The 22,361-nt window shown below is 39.8% G+C and overlaps 1 protein-coding gene across 1 annotated transcript; it reads left to right on the top strand.

The window, feature by feature from the left end:
- The first annotated feature begins 11,485 nt into the window (after positions 1-11,485).
- On the top strand, positions 11,486-12,283 carry LOC148401635 (uncharacterized). The gene has a single exon (XM_088369197.1). It carries the CDS (start codon positions 11,486-11,488, stop codon positions 12,281-12,283), a length of 798 nt encoding a protein of 265 aa, XP_088225323.1.
- Positions 12,284-22,361: the final 10,078 nt, after the last annotated feature.

Genomic DNA, 22,361 nt, shown 5'->3' with positions numbered 1-22,361 from the left:
GCGCATGGCCTGAATGTTGATTTTTCGTCAGGGTTTTTTCAAGGTCGCAAACTGTCAGAACGGCGTTCGACAGATACAGGGTCCGGCAAATTGATCTGACACATTTGTAGGTTTAATAAAATGCAAATCAATTAAAGAAACAAAAACGTTTTTTAATGTATATTTGGTCTTACCGCTACCACATTTTCTGGAGTTCTGGTGGTACGAGGTCGGCCGGTTGATTTTTGTTTCAATGCTGATCCACTGGCTCTGAAGTGAGTAACCCATAACAAGATTGTGTTTCGAGCCGGATCATGTCTACCAAGTCTGAAGCGCAAACAGAACGCTCATTGTGTTGCAGTTACAGATTCGTTCTTGATAAACGTTTCCACAATGAAAGCGCAATGCTCACCGGTCCAATTCATGTTAGCAACTGAAACAAAACAAAATGGCATTATATGTACTTTTCGAAAATAAAAAAAAAATATTTTTTTGTTTCTTTAATATATTTGCATTTTATTAAACCTATAAATGTTTCATATCATTTTGCTGGACCCTGTATTTGCCAACAATTTATTAATAGTCAATAAAATTCTTGTTGCAAAGGAATTTTGCACATGTTCAAAATTTCTTTGCAACAAGAAAAGACAAAAAACATTGCAAGCATTCAGGAACCTTGATGAAATACTAACGTTCGCCCCAAGAGCAAATGCTCAGTGACATACAGGTTTCACTAATCATCAGACTTGGCTAATCTTATTTTGCAATAAGGATTATCTTTTTTAAGAATATTTTTTGTTTTATCTCTGCGCCCTGGATGACACAAACAAGTGCGCACACGCGCAAGTACACACACACACACACTCACGTGCACAAACACTCACACGCACAAACACAAACACACACGCATGTGCACACACCCGCAAACACACACACACGAACACACACAGGCACACAAGAATGATAACGGGTACATTTTAAGAAGGGTAGGGACTGGAGGGTTGCAGCCATGCTTGAAGCCAGGAGGCATTGCTGACATTTTTGCTATAAAGGTCTTGATGAAACTTTAGTGTTTGCAGATACACACTCACCCACACACGCAGGAAAACACTCGTACACATACATACTGGTTACCATAATTCATGGGGACTAACTTTGTAATCAACACTTATGGGGTCCACCATTTCTAGGGGTTCTAAGAATGTAAAAAATAAAAAATGGCTAAAGTGGCCATTGGTCAGAGAGCTGTTGGAATGTTCTTTAATGACACAATAAAGGCAACTTGTTGAGTGTGACAATGTGCTAGTGATGGTGTGTGTGTATGGGACACGTGTTGCTTGTCTGCGTATGTATGACGTACAAAGAAACAGTTGAACATTTGCTACGGCAGCAGAGCAGTAGTTGCGTAGTCTCCAGGAGAATGAGGCCAATCCCATTACTCTTGAGTCTCTGTGAGAGGAGCTGAGTTTACTGCATGGAGGAGTACAGTGTGCAGAGGACAGGGAGTATGAGCTGTCCATGGTGCTGAAACCGGAGCCACTGCTGGAGGGAGTCAGGGCAGGAGAACCGGTCAGAAAGACTGCAGCGAATCCATAGCCTTGTTAGAACGTCTTCAATGAACTCCACACTGATGGCAGAACACAATTCATTGAGTGTGATGATGTGGTAATGATGGTGTGCGTGCGTGTCTGTGCGTGAGCGTGGCATGTGTTTTGATGTCAGTTACGCACAACACAAGATGACACAAAGTTTGAGGTATAGCGTTTCATTACTGCCGGTCCCTTTCCTAACAGCAATTGAACTATACTGGGCGTGTCTTGGGGATGGGGTAAATCTCGCGTATCTCTGAAACAGCCTTGATGAATATGTGCCAGTTCCTACATGCACTCTTAAAATTATTGATACTTCAGAGATAAAAGGAAACTGGAAATGACTTTTTTTTTTTTTTACACAGTAAAAATAATTAAATGTTTTTTTAGTTCATTTTTCTAACAGTAGATCTTGTTTTATATCAAGCTCCTTACACAGGTTTTGCCCCTTGGGCCCAAATTATTGCAGTCAAGCAAAATAAGCAATTTTGCAGCATGTTTTAGGAGATTAGACTGGTGTGAAGTGAAGTGTCGCTTTGCAGACAAACATGGCTCACAGATCGCAAGTGAACAACATGGTTGTGTTTGTTCAAACATTCATGAGTCAGCTGCACCACTTTATCAGATCATGCCATTAGAGCAACATCGCGCAGGGGGGCGGGTGCATTATAAAACGGTTTCTGTGGCAAAGCCTAAATATTGTGATGGTTTACCAGGTGCAGTTACGGTAGAGAAGGCAGGTTTGTCTGTATTGGACAAAGGTGACTGCCATATATAATCTCCTTTATTATTTGATTTGGACTCCAGCCTGGGATGAAGTGGTGACAATATCTCTATCCCGCTGCTATCTGAATCTGTCACAGAGCTTCACTCCACAAATCTAGCTGTGAAGTGCAGTTAGCAGCCAAATGCACAACTCCCCTACACTCAGACTCATTCACGGTCGAAGCTATCATTCACTTGGTTATATTTGAATTAGATGTCTAGACAGAGTTCTCCGAAACACTGCTTTTTTATCATCTGGGGTTTTATCTTTGATCAGGATGATAAAGTCCTAACAAAAATCCCAGGCCCAAAATAGTGGCAAGTGTAGTGTCCAAACAACCAGCATGTACTCTAACATTAGTTATACGGGAACCATCAGTACGTAATGACTATTCAAATCAAGCATTAAAAGCTCTATGGGGACATTAAAAATGGATATACCAACCCAGTTTAGGTCATGGCGTCAGCGACCTTCAGCTTTGAAATTTGAATTTCAGTGGCAAGCTTCCCATTTGGGATCACCATCTTTGCCCTTAATGAGGCCCATGTATATGTACAACTGTTATGAATGGAAGCAGAAAAACATATGGAAACTTTGTACTGTTTCACATCATTGGTATACTTGGCAGACCCGTTAATACAGCTGATGTGCCGCAGGTCATGTTTGCGTCTACGTTTAGAGTGATTGCGTCATATCAACAAATTTATACAGAATGCAGTTTGCAAAATTACTATTCTGATGAGCATGTGATAGCAGCATGAGTCATTAAGTATACTCGATGCTCACGCTGACTCTTTGAATACACCCTCTGCACTATTTAACATCCAAACCCTAAGCGCTATAACTCAATGATACATTTTCTATTTCTCTTACAAATTCCAGTTACAGACTACAGACCACAATAAAAAGCCTGTTTAATACAATATAGCAAATAAATCATGTATCAAAAATATATCTGTAGAAAAAGATTTTCTTTACATCTCTTGTGCACTTATGATTTGTTTGTGCAGGTTGACCTAATGATGAGGCTATTCCAGTAGCAATACACTGCCGTGCAATCCAGGGTTTAGTCTGCCTTCCATGCACACTTATCTGTTTATAGGTCACTCTACCGTGAGCAGGATAAGTGGTAGCAATGGATGGATAAAAGGAGTGTAGGTCGTGACCGTAACGTTTAACCTCTCACAAATATTTATAATATTCCAAATCCGTGGCATTCCTGAGATGAAACTATTATGTCTTGTAGCTGAGAAGTATGATGCCACGTTGCTCTTTAAATCCTAAATGTCATGGTTCTATCATTTAGTCTCCCTTGACATTTGAGTACACCTATATCAAAATTAGTGAGAATCTTTGAGCACGCACAGCTACACAAGCTTGATGATGAGCATATTTAAAAAAAAAAAAATGTTTTTACTGCAAGTACTCAGGCCTCGATCCTCACAAAATCATGCATGTTCATTGCTAAATGAGTATGAGTGATTTTCATCCATGCTGCATGTGCCCTACGAACAGTGAGCAGCCGTCTTTTATTAGCATTAAACACCAAGTATTCTAGTGAACACCAGTGAGTGAACATTACACATTCATTCAAGGCTACTGCCCCTTGTGTATTGGAATTATCATCACCAGTTGCTCAAGTGGAGTTGACTGTTCCATAAAAAAATTAAAATACACTGCTGCACTCTAATATGACAGCCCTTTACCACCGCACCCTACTTGGTATGATCACTCACCCACAGTTGACATCCTCTGAACTAACAGCTCGCCTACGCTTTTACACCCGTCTACACTGCTGGTCTCTTATTAGAATATAGTGTTTCTGGATGTGGCTTTCACATTTAGCTAACAACCCAAGTCCAGTTATCATACATTTCCTGTAGGTGAATGCTTTACACGAGTTGTATGTAGGTGACTGTGTTTGTGTCTGTGAATGCATGTTTGCACGCATGTGCCCACACAGGGGAAAAAGAGGGTGTTTGCCAATTAAACAAACATAGACTTCTGAGAAGCTTCTTTTGGCTTTTCTATGCTTCTGGTCTCAACTACGGGGCCTGTATACAATGCACTTCGCTGTGTTTAATTCCCACCTGTGTAACTGGGTTCATCATTCGCGCTGCATATAAAGAGAGTGAGGTAAAAAGATGGAGAAGACGATGAGGAAGAGGCAGCATCAGATAGACACAAAGACAGAGGAAAGGGCGGAGGGAATAAAGGGATGCGAAGCTTTGGAGGAGCCAAATCCACCACTCAACAGTGCCATCTAAAGGCCATGTTTCCTTACGTGCCCCTTCATCTTTATTCCTCCTTAGATGTCTCATCCTCCCTGTTACCCTTCATCCCAAAAGCTGCATCCTGTCTCTCTATCACATGCATCACACACGCCAACATGACACACATGACATTCATGCATAGCAGTGCATGACTGTCCTGTTTCATCACTCTGCCCTTGTACCTTGTACCACAATGATTCACTGTAAGCAATTTGCTAAGGTAAGTTAAAAGAAATACTTCTCTCTAATGTCCTCTTCCTTCCCTCCTTATTTACCTCTACTTTTGACTACAATGACATTTTATTTCAACCCCCCCCATCATCCCCCTCACACACTCGCCACGTCTCCCTATGTCCTCTGGCTCCTTATGTCGCCACAGCGCCACCACCCGGAACTGGAAACAGCAGTGATGGATTACTAATTCTCGAGATGCAGTGGGGGCTGTGGCAGCTGCCGGTGGGAGTACTGGGAGTGAGCAAAAGTGTATGTGTGTGTGTGACAGGGGAGATACAATCAGAAAATCTCAGACTGGTGACATCTTCTTGCACCTAAATTAATGAGATGCCATATGACAGGATATTTTGACCTTCACAGTAAGCATATTGTGGCATGCTTGCTATTTGATACAGTTCCTGCCATTATAAGGCCTGGAGGAAGTCAGGGCATCTGGATCCTGCAATATGTGTAAACTGGATTAAAATTCTGACCATAACAAGTTCACTCCGTTGACTATGGTCACTATGTTTTTAATCTTGAGTTCACAGTGGCAAATCATTACCATGTGTGACCATAGCAGCACACATAAATGGTCTCAACACAAGAAACACTGCTATATTTGCTACTCCCTGTTGCCATGGCTACATTTCATTTCACCATTTGCGCTAGTCATAATTACCACTCAATAGTGTGCATTATTGTTGTCACTGGCCATCTAATGTTTGGCATGGTGCATAATAGCATTTTCAAAAATCTATGTAGCTTTCATTCAACCTGTTCATTTAGTTTTTTATGGTGATTCTGAAACGGAATAAAATGTGTAGGATTTGTGGTGTGAACATAACACATATGCAAACAAAGAATGAAAGTTGAAGCCTTGAAAGTGAATGAGTTAATATATATATATATATATATATATATATATATATATATATATTTGCATGTCCTTTTTAATAAATTCTACACAAGCAATTTAATCAGAATACTGTGCTCATAAGGGAATACTTAGGAGACTTACTCTCCAGTTTGAGAGTTGACCAGGTTGCCAAGCAACACACTGCGTGTGCGGTGCATCAAATATAACCCCCCTCACAAAAAAAAAAAAAACCTTACCGCCCATTATTATGATGACTGTATTGTTTGCGATTGGATCTTAAACTCACGGCCCAGGTCATTTGGGGGCTTTAAGCAAAACAAAGCAAAAGGGCCCACAATTCAAACTTCTCATTCCAATTTACAGTCAGTACCTTCAGTAGACGGTGCCATTCGTCCATCCAACCAGCCCGCCCATGTGTCCGTCTGTCCGTCTGTTCGTCCAATCATCCATCCATCCATCCATCCATCCATCCATCCATCCATCCATCCATCCATCCATCCATCCATCCATCCATCCATCCATCCATCCATCCATCCATCCATCCATCCATCCATCCATCCATCCATCCATCCATCCATCATCTTTCTGTTAACCCTTCTGTCTTGCTATCAATCTCAGTGACCTTTATGAGCCAAGGCACACATTTTAAGTTATAAAAATATCAGATAATGGATGGATGGTGGATATTTATTATTTATAAATATTATCATCCATTCCTATGTTACAATAAGTTCCAGATGGTCGTCCTCACATTTCTCTTCTCATCACATTCTTTGGTATTTACGTTTTGCATTTTGATCTAAATATTTCTACACAGTATGTCAAATATTCAACACTACATTGTATAATGTTATCAATGCATATTTCGCTTCATACTGATCTAGATATTTTAGCTTCATGTTTTCGATTTTTCTGCTGCAATTGATTTGATCACCCATGCCCTTCACAAGGTAAAAAAAGTCCTTTGGGATAGTAAATAATTTAAATGCAAACTCAGGTCTGGAGAGCGAAGATTTTGATTGATGGGGCACTGCAGTCAAAGCCAAATCAAAACTAGCTCTTGCTTTCAAAGCTTGCTGCAGCATAGTCTTACTATGCAGTTTTATTTGACACGTTGTCACTGAAGCTGTAAACAACGACTAATATCAATATTTCTGTTCTGCTTCTATTTTTTCACATCAGGACAAAGCTAATATAATGATCAGGAAAAGTTGTCCTCATGAATTTCTGACAAATAAGTTGCACCAAGCTCTTTTGTCACTGCTAATTTGGCTGCCTGTCAAAGCAAACAATGTCAAAAACTGCCCACAAGTTGTGTGTCTCCTTTCATTCTGATAACAGTCAGCTGCATTGAAATCTCTATTGTTATTTTTTATTGTGCCGCCCAGTTGGAGACCAAATGGTATGTCAACAATAATATTGTTACGCCACGATTGGAGCATCATGGTGGCAAGGCTGTCATAAACTGTTGCAGTCAACAGTGGAGTGACTAATTCCATCATTCTGAGGTTGCTTGTCATTAAGGAAGGGCAACAGTGATACACTGAATACTATACCCGCCATGGGCAGACAAATTAAACTTGCCTGAAATGCTTTAGACAAACTGTATATGTGACTTGGACTCAAGTTGGCTCACTGCTGCTTTATATTACTTGAATACTTGGTCCCTCTGTCAAGATATGGCTTTGGTGAAACAGTTTAGAGTAACAAATAGAGTGAATTAAGTTATGTGCTATAAATGATTAAATGAACAACTCTGACCTCCCTGTACTGGATTCACAATAGTTTTAATATTGTTTTAATAGCTTAATTTCCAACACTGTATGTTTGTATGAATGGGTAATAATAATAATAATAATAAAAATAATAATAATAATACATCTGTCACATATACACACACATAGATACGCACAGCACATTTCCATTCTCTGTACTGTTCAACCTCAAAAGGGTCACGGGTATGCTGGACACTATCCTGGCTGAGTTATTTTCTTTCTCACATGACTGCGTTCGGATAAAAAGATGATCCTGAGTGATTATGGTTCAAATGTTGAGTGAAATCTTTCACACAGCTGGAGGTACTCAGAATATTTTGTAGTATTGTTTAGGAGGTTGAGTTTGTGTAAAATGCTTTCAAGATTTGCTTTTGCAGGATTGCATGTAGTCTATACTATTTTAATTCTTTTTGTCAATTGACTGGTGCTTTCTTGTCTAGGCTTTATCCATAGTTCAGCCAAGTGAATCACAACATACGTATGTGCCTTTCTATTTATGTGGAAAAAGAAAAGGGAACAACAATTTGGCATTCTTCAAACTCTGAAGTTGTCTTGTAAGAAATGACGTTTGGCTGTGTCTGACCTGTGATGGGCTGGCCTGACCAGTCCAGGATGTAACCAGCCCCTAGCTCAAGATCAGTGAGACTAGGCTCCAGCTTGCCCACAACCTTAATGAGGAAAAGCAACACAAGAAATGGATGGATCAGTGGGTGGATGGCTAATGCTGTGGACATGCCAGTATCTTCTGATTGCTCGTTTGATTGTTCTTGTTGTAAAATGATGACATGAAAATGCATGTGTACATTGACAAGGATGGGCAGATGAGCTTGCTTCCTTCATGTGGCAGTGTGTGGGTACAGTAAATACACAGTTTATCGCTCTGTGTTTCCTGCCGCCACACAGTGCTTCTGAATTGGCCATACTTCTTGCCTTTTCCCCTGTAAGCCATCCATCCATCAATTATCTAAACCCCTTTATCTTCAGTCAGACAAAACACATGGGGTTTCTTTGTATAGCATTCTGGACTTTTCTCTTTATTTTTTATTTCTACACAACAAGACTTCTGTTTACAGACCCAAGATAGATGCTGTGTCTTAACAAGTTAAATAAATAAAACATGCTGTACAATAAAAACAACAAACACCACCATAATGAGCATGTGGCCTTCACTGTACCATTATCAACCCGAGAGATGAGGACCCTTGTAGTTATCTTGTCGAAGCAGATTCTGCAAGGGAAAGAGAATTTTGTGTGGGTGTGCAAACGTGTGCGGGAGTGGGGGTGGTGACTTTCTAAAGCAGCGCTCACAGAGTTAACGATCTGTGGTCGTTCAGCATTCCTGGGAAAAAGTTTTTGCCAACTCCTCCTGGCAACTCATTATCTCAGACCTCTTAAGCATCATAAAATGCAAAAATGTCAGCTCCATGAGACAGATCGTAGGGAATAATATTAATAATCCTGCAGTATGAGTAGTCACTGAAAATTCAACACTCTCCTCACTTTGTGACATCAAATCTAATTCCTCTGGGGAGAAAAAACAAATAAAAAAAAATCATCCACAGGGTACTTCCACAATGTCAGGAATTTGTAAAGGCACAGTATCATTTTGCAATTTTTATTATTTTCTCCGATAAGAACAGTTTCCGGGCGGCTCGGTGAGGCGCTGGGTAGCACGTCCGCCTCACACTCAGGATCGTGCGGGTTCGATTCCACCTCCGGCCCTCCCTGTGTGGAGTTTGCATGTTCTCCCCAGGCCCGCGTGGGTTTTCTCCGGGCACTCCGGTTTCCTCCCACATCCCAGAAACATGCTTGGTAGGCCGATTGAAGACGCCAAAGTGTCCCTAGGTGTGAGCGCGAGTGCAAACGGTTGTTTGTCTCTGTGTGCCCTGCGATTGGCTGGCAGCCGGTTCAGGGTGTCCCCCGCCTACTGCCCGTTAGGAATAGGCTCCAGCACACCTGTGACCCCCGTGGGGACTAAGCGGTTCAGAAAATGGATGGATGGAAGAACAGTTTCCAGATCTGGAATAGGCAAAATCAAAATCCCAATTAAAGTTTAATTAATCATCCAACTCTAACATGTAATACCAGCAGTTTTGGACATTGACATGGACAGCCTCGACTTACTTTGTCAGATTATTTACCTCTGGTTAGTCATAAAAGTTAAAAAGAAGGACATAGATTGCTCTTGAGACAAAATAAGGTTAAAAACACAACACACTATCATGAATAAGTAATACCGCAATGCACCATGGCTTAGAATGGCTTGTTTATGCACACGTTTACGTTAGTTGGGCTTTGGTTAAGAGGACTTAAGTGAGACTACATTAAAATCATGAAAGCAAAATGTAATCATATAAATATAGCACATATATGTTCATGTCGCATTGTTGTTTTTCACCAAAACACATTACTTCTGCACACTGAATTTTTAATTTCACTACCAGAAAGGAAAGTTGACCAAGTTGAAAGCTCACAATCACCAAAATTATAAAAGCCTTAAGAAACAAATAAATTCAAGACCTCTCTTCTCTGTGAATCGACCCCTGACCAAACCTTCTAATAGATCAAGATCTGATGTGCTGGCAGTCTTCCGTTTCCATTTCTTTGGATGATGGGCGGGCTCCGATCAGTACAAATTGGGAAAGGATGGCATTTTTAGGATTCCAGTGATTTCCCCACTCAGCAGCAAGCCAATCATTGGGAATTAGAAATGGGAGGAACGGAGAACTCTGAGAGAAGGGGAGCACATTTCATGAAAAGTCAATAAAAAAAATATTTCATGTAAATTACTGCTCATGGACTAGTTGAGTAGTGAATATGGCTAAAGTAGATGAAGGGGCATTACCCACTGTTCAGTATGCTCACTGTATTTCAGTCTCCCCAGTCTGTCTGCATTGCTTCAAAATTTTCTTTTATTCTCTTTTTTCCTGGGTGCTTTCCTTGTGTTATGCAGCCAAGCAATCAAATGCAAATTGGCATGTTTTAGACCACTGCTGTTCCGCTTGCAGACCAAGTTGGTGACTCAGCAAAGAACCCACCGACATTCATGAATAGCACCAGCCAATTACTACTTTTTAGTCAAGTTGGAAACCTGGCATATTTAAAAAGATCATGCCTGCACTGTGTACCAAGTGAGACACTGAGTGAATACAAAAAATATGTTGAAGCACTGGAGGGAGGAAAGCTCAGTGTTGGTGAGTGATCAGCAGTTTAACAACCAAGCTATCACACACATGCCAGAATTGCTGTGCAGGGCCAGAACACACATTAGGCAGTGGGGTCAGTCAAAGCGGTGCGCCGTTAAAAGCAGTGGAGGATGACAACCTCAGAGGGCTTGGCTGCCCTTGCTGTCAGAAAAGATGACCCTCATCTCACAGTCTTTGTTTTTACAAGATAGGAAGCAAACCAAGCAGAAAAGGCTGAGAATAGTATGTGCATTCATAGGGCATGTGCACTTGTACATAGGTATTAGAAAAATGTCTTTTGACCTTTTGCTCTGAAGACTTTCAGAAACTCCATGTGAGGCAATTATCAGAATTGTTTTGTCTTTTGTACCCTATAATGCGGTTATTGTGTTTTTATTAAATGTTCTTGCTAATATATCTGTACTACTGTAACACGCTCATATCTCCTTCAAAAACTTCAAGAATGTTGATTCCACCTCCCTCAGTCAGCATCTACAGCTCCTTTCTCCACCACAAACATCAGTCACTGACCATGGACTACCACAATCATAATCTCCACTATATTCTTAACTTTTATGCTCCACTAAAAGCCAGAACAGTCACCTTTACCCTTTCTACCCCTGGTTCACAGAAGAGCTGCGATTGCTTAAAAGGACTGTAGCGGGCCTATGTTACATTTGGGCTGATGGTGCATAAGATAGCCTACTGGAAACAGCAAAAGAGATATGCCAAAGAACTTTCCAAGGCTAGGTCAGGACACTGCTCCCACATTAATTAATCAATCAATCAATCCTTCCATCGATTCGTCCATCCATCTACTTTTACATGCTCCGCCTCCGTGATGTCATCAGCAGGCATGGTCGACAATTCCATTGCTTTGACGACACACAACTCTACCTCAAGGCCCCCCCTTCCTCCACTTCTTCCTCCTCTGTTGCTCAACTGGACTCCTGCCTGGAGGAGATAAAGGCAGGGAAGAATGATAACTTCCTACAGCTCAATAACTCCAAAACGGACACTCATAAGTTCCGTTCCTCCTTCATTTCTTCCGTCACTATTCTTAGCCACAACTTCTCCTCTCCCTACGTGATAAATTTGGGGGTATGGTTTGATACCCATCTTAGCTTTGACAATCATATCAACCGCATATGCAAAACTTCCTCCTTTCACCTCTGTGATATTGCTAAACTCCGACCATTTCTCTCACATCCTGCTGTGGAGAGGCTTGTCCATGCCTTTGTCTCCTCCAAGTTAGACTACTGTAACACGTGCCTCACCAGAATCCAGAGCAAAAGCCTACAAAAGCTTCAATGTGTGAAAAATAGCGCTGCCTGGGTCCTGATGAGAGTGCGTAAATATGAGCACATCACCCCCATCCTTCGCACTCTGCACTGGCTCCCTGTTCACCTCCGCATCGAATTCAAAATCCTCCTTCACACCCATCACTGTCTGCACAGTGCAGCCCCCACTGAGCTCACTGAACTCCTCAACCCACACAGATCAATCAGTCAGTTGCATCCTCTGCGCCTGCCCAGGCCTTCGAGGTTACTGCTCCCCGTCTGTGGAATGCTCTTCTTGGCCACCTCAGGGCTCCACAGACGGATGCTTTTAAAACAGGCTTAAAAACCTTCATTTTGCAAAAGGCTTTCCTGGACAGATTTTGTCTGATTTCATCTTTGATTGTTCTTTTCTATTTTTATTGCAATTCTTTCTGCTTTTATTTCCTATTATTTTTTCATTCTATCTTTTATTGCTGTAATGTGCACTTTCAGATTTGCCTTCAAATGCAAAGTCATTAATAAATAAAAAAAAATGGAAAAAATTAAATAATAATAATAGTAATGTGCTAGAAAAAAAAGTAAAATTTTTCAATAATACGTTTAGGGACACAAAGGGTCGGTGTATTTAAAATATTTATGTTTTTCAGCAGTGTTCTAAGTGCGTATTACAGGCTAGAATCCCTGTACGTAGTTATAAAAGCCTTTCAAAGAGCCAACTTTATTGATTGCATCAACCATTCAGAGTACCTTAGAGTTGTGCTCTTCACAGAGTAGTTTTACAAAAAAAATGTTCCTATAAACTTTGCTTTTATTTCATTCTTTATGGTTCAGACAACATAATGCAGGCAAATATTATATAAGCAACATTCAGATGTATACTTCACAATAAAAAATTAAACATTAAATTCTTACTGATGAAAATTGCATAACGTTTCCCAGACTTATTGGTAACTACTGCCATACACTGGAACTTTCGCTCTAGGGACAGAAAATAGAGTGAAAATTCTCCAGTCAGCAATAAATCTTCTATTGCAATCTGTGTAAGTGGATTTTATTGAAACGTGTTTTGGATACGTTATTGTTCTAATACTTGTGCATGCATGCATGAGGATGTAACCCTGAAAATGTCTTCTATTTTCTCCATCTGGGTTAGACACCAATGATCAAGTGTTGTTTGTTTAAATGGCCTTTGTATCTGTGCTACCAATACAATTTGGGCTTTATGGCACCATCACCTTATCAGCGACCTGGAGCTCGTGGTGTGGGATTTTGTCTCATTTGCAGCAGCTGTCAAGCTCATGTGCGCAAAAAACATCTCCCCCACTGCCAAAGTAAATTGGGTGCATGTTCTCTAAACCCTATTAAAGGTTCTGTCATTGTTTTCTCTCAGTGCAGTGTGTGAGATGGATGAAAGGTGAAATGAATCCAACCGACAACCCGAATGTTGTAGAAACATTTGGGTTTGGAGCCAAAAAGAGTGGTAGAAAAGAACAAAAAGCAGAATGACGAGGGAGAGTGAAACAAATTCATGGACAGTGAGATGACGTGACATGAACTTAGGTGTCTTTCACGCCGCCCTCCCCATCTCAGCTTCCTGTCACTCAACTGCTGACAAGCCCCATCCTGTCTCTGTCGCCGTCACCTCAATCACACGAGCATCTGATACTGTCATCGCACACTGAGTAACCTATCAGACTGCCATGCGTGTGTGTGCACATTGTTGTGTGCATTTGATTGGGTGTTGTGACCTCGTGCTGAGGAAATATTGCAAGTGTATATGTGTGCTTGTGTTCGCGTCTTGTAATTTGACAAGCAAGGTTCCTTGAGAAAAGTCTTGACTGTCGACTCATCTGACTCATTTTCTGTCAAAAATTGTGGCCAACGAATAGCATACAACATAATTCTCAAAAGATAGATTTGATAGTGAATGTGTTAGATTTGCAAGCAACAAAGACTGCAAACGTGACTGGGATTACAACATCTTGTATAATTGCTTCCAAGAAACATATTTGGATGTTTTCTGGTAAACCTTGCATTGTCTGCCATTTGGATGGAGGCGAAGTGGGTGAAGTGTCTTGCCCAAGGACAAGGCAAGTCAAGTCAAGTTTATTTGTATAGCACATTTCAGCATTAAGGCAATCCAAAGTGCTTCACACAAAACATGAAAGGCAGCAAAGAAAAAGAAAACAAAAGCATCTGGGCACAGTTTAAAAAAAAAATCTGTAAAAAATTAAAATAAAACGCTAACAAAGTTACAGTGCAGTGTAAATTAAAATAAAATCAGCAATAGGCAGCAGCAAACAGAAAAGTCTTTGGCTCTGACTTGAGAGTTGCAGCAGACCTGCATGTCTCTGGGAGTTTGTTCCAGATATTTGGAACACAGAAACTAAACAATGCTTCTCCCTGTTTAGTTCTGACTCTGGGAACAGACAGCAGACCTGTGCCAGATGATCTGAGAGGTCTGGATGATTCTAAAGGGATCAGTAGGTCAGAAATTTACTTGGGCCCTAGACCATTCAGAGCTTTAAAAACCAGTAAAAGTAATTTAAAATGAATTCTTTGGCAGACAGGAAGCCAGTGTAAGGACCTCAGAACTGGAGTGATACGATCTATTTTTTTTGGTTTTAGTCAGAACTTGAGCGGCAGCATTTTGAATCAGCTGCAGCTGTCTGATTTACTTTTTAGAAATACCTGTAAAAAAAAAAAAAAAAAAAAAATAGTCAAGTCTACTGAAAACAAAAGCATGGACAAGCTTTTCCAAATCTTGCAGAGACATAAAGCCTTTAATACTTGATATGTTCTTCAGGTGGTAGTAGGCTGACTTTGTAATGGTTTTAATGTGACTGTCTGAGTCCATAACTCCACCAAGATTTCTAAGGACATGCCTCAGAGTGAGCAGGATTCAAACAGCCAAATCTCCAGTTACTAGCATCAAACAGGACAAAATTGTCCAGTGTTTCCTCACATAAACCAAAGTTTCAGCTGTATCAATTAAAAAGGGCGATGGACTAAAAGACACCCTTTTGTTTTATTTTGGTTCTAAATTGAGCTGCAACATTCTGGCATTGTGCATTAGCTACACTGATGACAGGGTTGATCAAGTGGTCATTGGTATGAATTAGAAGAGAATTTTGGGGGATATTGTAAATATTGTCGATCGAGCTGTAAAAATGTCTTTCATTTCTGACTGCTTTAGTAAAGATAGTTTGGTGTAGTGTAGTGGAGATCAGATCATTTTCAAGCTTATTTTTCCTCCACTTTTTTTTTTAACATTATGTCATTTGACCTCAAATTTGATGTGCCCATTGAGTTTCAAAACATCTTCTCCAAAGTTTATCCAACTTAAAATATGTAAATTATGGATTTATTCATTAAATTTTCAGAGAACAAGATTTGTGTATTTGTGGGGATTAAGGTTAGCATTTAGTTTTGGCTGTGATGATTAATTTGAGTTTTTTCACTGCTGGGCTATTGTAAGTACAAAAATCATGTTATTGCTTCGGTGGTATCTGGCCTTCTCAATGTCAAGCTAGTGATGGATTCACAAATTCCTAATTCGTCAATTTTCACATCAAAACTGATACACTCAAAAGTCAAGCCAGTCCATCCTTCTAACAACCTACAGCATTAATATCTAGTTAAAAGTAAATATAAGGTAAACATATACAGCATATAGTATATCACTGGTCCACTGGAAAACGTACATGATTGGTGGGCGATCCCAGACATGTAGGGCTGCCAAGATTGGTTGACTAGTCTCGACGAGGCCTTCGACAGCTAAATTAATAGTTTGTCACCATTTCTGCAGTTTTGTTTTTCCTCTCATCTTCCGCTGTTACTGCTGGCTGTATGCCCATCTGTGATGCACAACAATCAGAGTCATCTGTGATGTAAATTTCCACTGACGAAAATAATGGGCCAAATCAAAAAATATTTTTACGTCTATTACAATCACATCACTTGCTGACTCGTCTCATCTGACAGCACCAAAACAAATCATAACCTCCTATTGCTATGGTTATACAGTTTATTTTACATTCCCCTCTATTCTATCTTAACAAAGAAATCACAACATGTTGTTTTTTTTGCTCTAGTTTGTTCTAAACTTCATTAAAGCATAATTACATTTCACAGTGTTTTTTAACCGTGTTCTTAATATCTCTCATTATCTGTTCTTATTACCTAAACTGTTTCAACTCAACGTCTTTCACTATAACACTTTCACTATTAATTGACAATACCAGATACAAGTATCGGGCCAAAACAAACCATATTTCAAGGTATCAAATACTCGTGATGTTGCCAGCATTGACCACACTCTTGCAGCTTCTTTACAATCAGTAACTAAAAGGCATAATTGTTTGGCAGAGTGTTTCCATGAGAACAGCATCGTGATCACATCATGAGAATACTTTAGGAGCGTAGTCAATACCCAATTATCACTTGTGAGCGTATCGATATATAGATACCGTAGGATATTTACACCCAAATGTGTCTCACTAATAAGTGTCATCTCCACAACAAGATGAATCAACTTTAGCAGCACAGCATAGTTTGCATCCATCACTACCCATGCTGCTTCATCCTTATCTTGTTGCGCTCCTTCTGCTGAAATCCTTGTCCTCATTTACATTTTAATTCCAGGGTTTGTGCAGCTTGACTAATCCTGCACCAACCTAAATGAGGCCTGTGTTCTTAGCAAGAATGTCTTTTTGTCTCGGCTTTCCCCCAATAAACTCCTCTTTTCTGTGTATATTTATTTATTTTTCACAGTAATACACAAACACACACAGACATGCAAGCAAGAAGCCTGCCAAAGAAGCCAAACAGAGACATATTATATTAAAAAGGCGGGGATCTTTACTTTTTGACAGGCGAGACCACATAAATGTATTCATTTTCCATCTCATCATACCTTGGCGGACAATAAAATCCATCCTCACACTTTATGTTGATGCTGTGTAAACACGCTTGCAGACAGGATAGGGAGTGGTGGACAACTTATGTCTCCCAGTTCTCCCTACCTCTGGTTTAAAATGTGCTTAGATGGAAAGAGGATTAGAGCTTTGCTACCCACCTGACATCCCTGGAGGTGGCTTTATTGTATTTGTGTGTGAAAAAAGCCTCTACAAAAACGCTGACAAGCCATGGCCACGTTCCGAGACAGTGAGGGAGATGTTTTTGCAGGCATTAGTGCACTGTTATGGTGTTTGTACATAGTGCTTAACACAGCATCTGTTCACTTAGGTGGGAGGGACAAATGCAGGTGTCGTGAGATTGCACAACCAGGTGTGCACTCATAATCTGTTCCCCTTTTTCCATCCCCATGTTTCTCCAAGTCTTCTGTTCATTCATCTATTCATGTTCTACGTATTGGTCTTTTCCTCATTTGGGTTATGGGTGAGCTGGAGTCCATGCCAGCTGAGTTTGACCGCTGTGTGGGAGGTGTACCTTACACTGGTCCCCAGCCACTTTCTGGAGACATAGACAACCCTTTCACATGCACACAAGCAATCATCAAAAAGAAGAGTCATGATTAAACATTAACTTAAAATAGTCTGTGTTTTTAAAGTGATTGTAATGCATTGTCACATCTTGGAATGTATTGCCCTGGGCTGTAGAGCACCTCGAGTAAATGTTGTGCTTACAGCTTTCCGCACGCCTCTGAAGTGACCAAATCTATTAAGACTTTAGCGCTGGTTGACTTCACCTGCAGTTATTGACTGCAACGGAATTTCCTTCAGAGTTCTCTGAAATAATACACATTGATTTCTTCAGGTAGTAAATTGTCCTTGAATGGCTTTTTGCTACAGAACTGGGTACTGTAGGACACCCATGATTAAATGTTTTACCCTTGTCACTCAAATAGTATTGGTTGGCCTGTGATTAAATTGTCTGAAGTTTGAAAAAGTGTTTCCGGGGAAAAACGTCTTTCAAAGGGGTGACATGCTGTGTTTGATGCTTTTCTCGACCCATTACACTAGCCGCTCAGAATTGCCAGCATCAATCAGACAGAGAACAATCATTATCACAATGTATTTAAATCATATTTAATGCAAACTTTAGAATGCAAAAGCCACAAGTAGTTCAGGTCAACCTTCTGATTTGTGGATTACTTTCTAATTAATCTGCGTTTGCGTTTAGTTGTGATACATGCTAAGAGCTAATTTTGGATGCAGATTAATCCAAATTGCAATTTAAAAAACATACGTCTACATTTTTTCACAGCGAATTAAATCTGCTCTGTTTCTCTAACAGCATCACTCCACAAATCTGTACACGTTATTTTTTAGTCACAGTGTGCTCAAAATTTTGCAAATAACTACTAAACTCCGCTGATGTGTCAGGTAAGGATTAGTCCATTCACACCTCAACTACCCAAAAGTCACAGTTTCCTACTTAATCTACTTTTCGCATCCTGAAATTCCCCCAGCAAGCAGAAATGACATTGTAAAAGAGCTATGAAGCAAGAGAATGCACTTAATCCAGTAAAATGCTCACTGTGTTAGTTTTGCAGTTTAATGGACAAATGTATTATTCATGTGGGCTGGTCGAAACGTTTGTACAAATGAGAAAAGGCAAACAAGCGTGAAGTAAAGTTTCCACTCCTGTGATGGATGAAAATCCACATTGGGCACTGCTTATGAATATTACTCTTGGAAGATGTGCCTTGTATATGTCCGTTACATTAGTATGTTTAACTATACTTGACAATCCCCATGGCAGTTTAGCAACGTAGTTACGGAATCAAACTACCTAAACAAGTCCTAAAATGACACTTGTTGATACCTTACAACATTGCATGGCAATCCCCAGAAGCACAGAAATATTCTCCTTTGGGAGTATAAACTGTACAAGAAAGGGATGTCCAATTCTGGTCCTGAAGGGCCTGCATGTTTTAGCGGTTTCCTTCCTCCAATGTTCTCGTAGTGGAGTCCAGAATTTCTGAACCTATCCTTGGCCCATGTACCAAGTCTTAACTGTGCTGAGGCTGTTCAAAAATACTTCATATATAAATAACACAAATGACACAATGATGTCATTGTTGTAATTAAACGTCCATGGCATTTTCACCGCAGGCAGTTATCAGAGGAGCTTCCACACCTGTTTGCGTGTGGAATCAAGTTTGTAGCCATTTTTGTGTGCAAACATTGAAAAGGACAGTTTTGAAGGAGGTTGAAAAAATAGTTTTTTGTGCGTGCAAATTGTTATATCACCTTTAGTGAGCATTGCATTTCATTTTACAAACCCCAGTTAGAAGGAAGTTGAAATATTGGGTAAAATGCAAATAAAAACACAATGCAATGTTTTCAAAATCCTTTTCAACCTATATTTAAAGAATACACTGCGAAAACAAAATTTGCATTGTATGCTCACCCTTAGTATAAACAAACTCGTGATAAGGAGTCTTATGTTGTCAGCTATAAAGGTAAAAACTGCAGCTCCTACTTTCTATGTTACGTCTCCAACTAAAGTGTGAATTGAAAGGCAATATATTTGAACATCTGCTTGTTTAACATTTACTGTGCTTAACCTCTAGATTTACATTGATGAATCTGCAAGGCTCGGCAGGCTAATGATAATTTTCTAGGTTATGTTTATTACATAACCCTGCAGATATATTTCCAAGATTGCTTTAGTGATTTCATTATATATATATCAGATGGGTCTAAAAAGAGATGTTTCCAGTCGAGGCAGTAAATTGATGGAAGTTCTAAATGCTGACAAAAGGCGGCCTTCGGAGGACCGAGCTTGTGAATTTGGATAGAGCTCATATACCATACACACATAGTAATGGTGAACAGGTGGGCAAAAAAATCAGGAAAAGGAAGAGATTGACCAGGAGAGACAACTGCAATCACAGTTATGGATGTAACTGTGATTTTTTTTTTCCTTTTAATCAAAGCATGAACAATCAGCAACAGACAATCAATGAAACATGATGTTGGCCGATATTTGAAAGGAAAACGTCTGAATGCAGCCTCCAGAGTGTAATTGTTCCAAGACAAGTGTTAATTACTTGAGTATAAACTCATTTTAGTGATCATTTGAGCACCTTTCATTCATGCACATCTCCAACAAACAGCCCGGTGCATGTAGAAGAACAGGCTTTGTTTGTGGAACCCACTATATCCTCCATTCAGACACAACTATTGTTTCACAAGCATACATTTGGCATGTTAAGAAGGCCTTTATGTCTATGTGCATCAGGATTCTATACAGCCCAGAATACATTGCGCATAAGGAACAAGCTCTGCTATGAGTAGCGAAAATCTAGAGCAGGAGTGTCAAACTCATTTGTGTCACGGGCCACATCATAGTCATAGTTTCCTTCGGAGGGCCATTACGACTGTCAACACCTTATATTATATACGGTATAGGCCTCAGACCAAATTGATGAATAGCAAGTTTTGAAATCATAGTTTCAATTTCTGTTGTTTTACTAGTAAAAACTAGTAAAACAATTAAAAAGATGTATAGTAATACAAATAGCTAGCAATTTCATTTTTTTTTCAAAGTGTTAACAATTTGTCATTTTGCTATTGACACATGTAGTCCATTCCCAATTTGTTTTTCCGGGCCACATAAAATGATGTAGCGGGCCATAACCGGTCCCCGGGCCTTGAGTTTGACACCTGTGATCTAGTGTGCAACTTTTCAAAGGCTAGACCAAATCAATATTCACTCCACACATTTTTACTATTTTACTGATAAATGGGTTGTTGAGATGCTCCTCTGCGCCAAAAAATATTCAAGAATAGTAATTTTAAAAAATCTGCCAATTTACTGGTCGAACAAAAAATGGACCTAAAATTTTAGGAGTGAAATGACACTACGTATGATGCATGGGCACATGAGCACCTGACAAAAATGGTACTTTATCAAACCATTAAATGAATATTTTTGCATTTCTATACAATAATTGATGTTAGGGAATGCAGGCACATTCTAAAAACAAGAGACCACACTTGTTATCAGTAGCTGTGAAACAAAAACAAGCATCCGTTTTTACTTTTGATTATGCATGAGGTGCGTTCAAAGACTGACAGCTAAACAGAGCATCATTCTCCAAGAGTAGGCGAATGTGAATGCCAAACTTTAAACACTCCCAGATTCACTGCGTAAATGGCTTGGTATTGCATATACTCTCGTGTTCTTGTTTCCTCCTTTACTGACTGTTGTCTGAGTTGCTTGTCCTTGAACATGGCAAATCTACCGTGTTATATAAAGAGGGCATTCTGCTGCGCATTAAAATCTGTGGTACATCATGACAGGATCTCTGATGAATAACCACACTTTTTTGTGTTCTCCTTCAAGGTCGTACAACATATAACATCATAGCAGCATTTTCCATCATCATGGGCTAACTTCTGTATTTTAAAAGTATTTTTATTGCTTTAAACAGCTTCATATTATTTATAATCTCTATTGAGGCTCACCTGGCTTACCCACTCAACTCTAACAGTGCTATAAAAAAAAACATACTGCTAAAACTACAATAAAGATATTTTGGGAGTATAGTTGCACACAGTATGGGTGGGACTTTTTAAAATCAGTTACTTATCTGACCTTTGGAAACATTCTGCAGTTTTTGATATTAGCCACTGTCATTCAACATCATTGACCTGTGACATAAATTCCCACAGAAATAAGCATTTCCAAATCAATTGCCATGACCGCACGATGGCAAAAAAGAGAACAATACGACTGTGCTTGATATAAGAGTTTACAAAAAAGTGAACTCAGTGATGGCTGTATTATTATAGAAAAAGGCCAGTGAAATAAATAGTTGTCATTAAACCTTTGATTTTTTTAATTAAAACAGTTTTGCTTTGGCTTGTCTTCCAAAGTTCAAAAAGTTCTCCAGATGTAGTCTCAACTTCATGCATCGCATAAATTAAATCATAACAAAATCACAGGGGGATAGTGCATGAAAAGAAAAAGCTGGCTGGAGAAAACAAGGTTTTACAAAGTGGACACTTTTGACAGCTCGAGACAAGCCAGGTCCCTCATGACTACTCACCTTTTGTTCTAATCCTGCCATCCTGCTTCCCCTCCAAAAATGACCCTGAAGGCTGGGCTGGCTGTGAAGAGCCCAGCCCATCAAGAAATGTGAGCCGTCGCCTGACTACAGCGTATGTCTATGTCTATGTAGCAGCGGGTACTTCAGCAGGGAGTTGTTGGCACCAGTTGACCTGAAACAGGAGTCTGTTTCAAAGCTTGCCTTGGAAATGAGACAGAAACAATTTTGCCTTTCTCGGACAGACACAGAGTTAAAAGTCACTTTGGGAGTTAACCATTCTCTCAAAGGATATGCAAAGTGTAAAAATGCAATTTATTTATTTCCCCTATTGTATGTTTTTCCTCTCGTGGGAGAGTTTGTAGAATTTGTAATTATCTTCCCAGCAAGGTGTTTATCT

Source organism: Syngnathus floridae, chromosome 2 (assembly GCF_059516105.1).
Source record: "Syngnathus floridae isolate MCC-2025c chromosome 2, RoL_Sflo_1.0, whole genome shotgun sequence".
Taxonomy (NCBI): Eukaryota; Metazoa; Chordata; class Actinopteri; order Syngnathiformes; family Syngnathidae; genus Syngnathus; species Syngnathus floridae.
Note: the sequence above shows the minus strand (reverse complement) of the source record. Positions and strands in the feature narration are given on the sequence as shown.

Excerpts from the sequence above, each read along its gene's own strand:
- LOC148401635 (XM_088369197.1), top strand. The coding sequence starts at position 11,486 with ATGCTCCGCCTCCGTGATGTCATCAGCAGGCATGGTCGACAATTCCAT.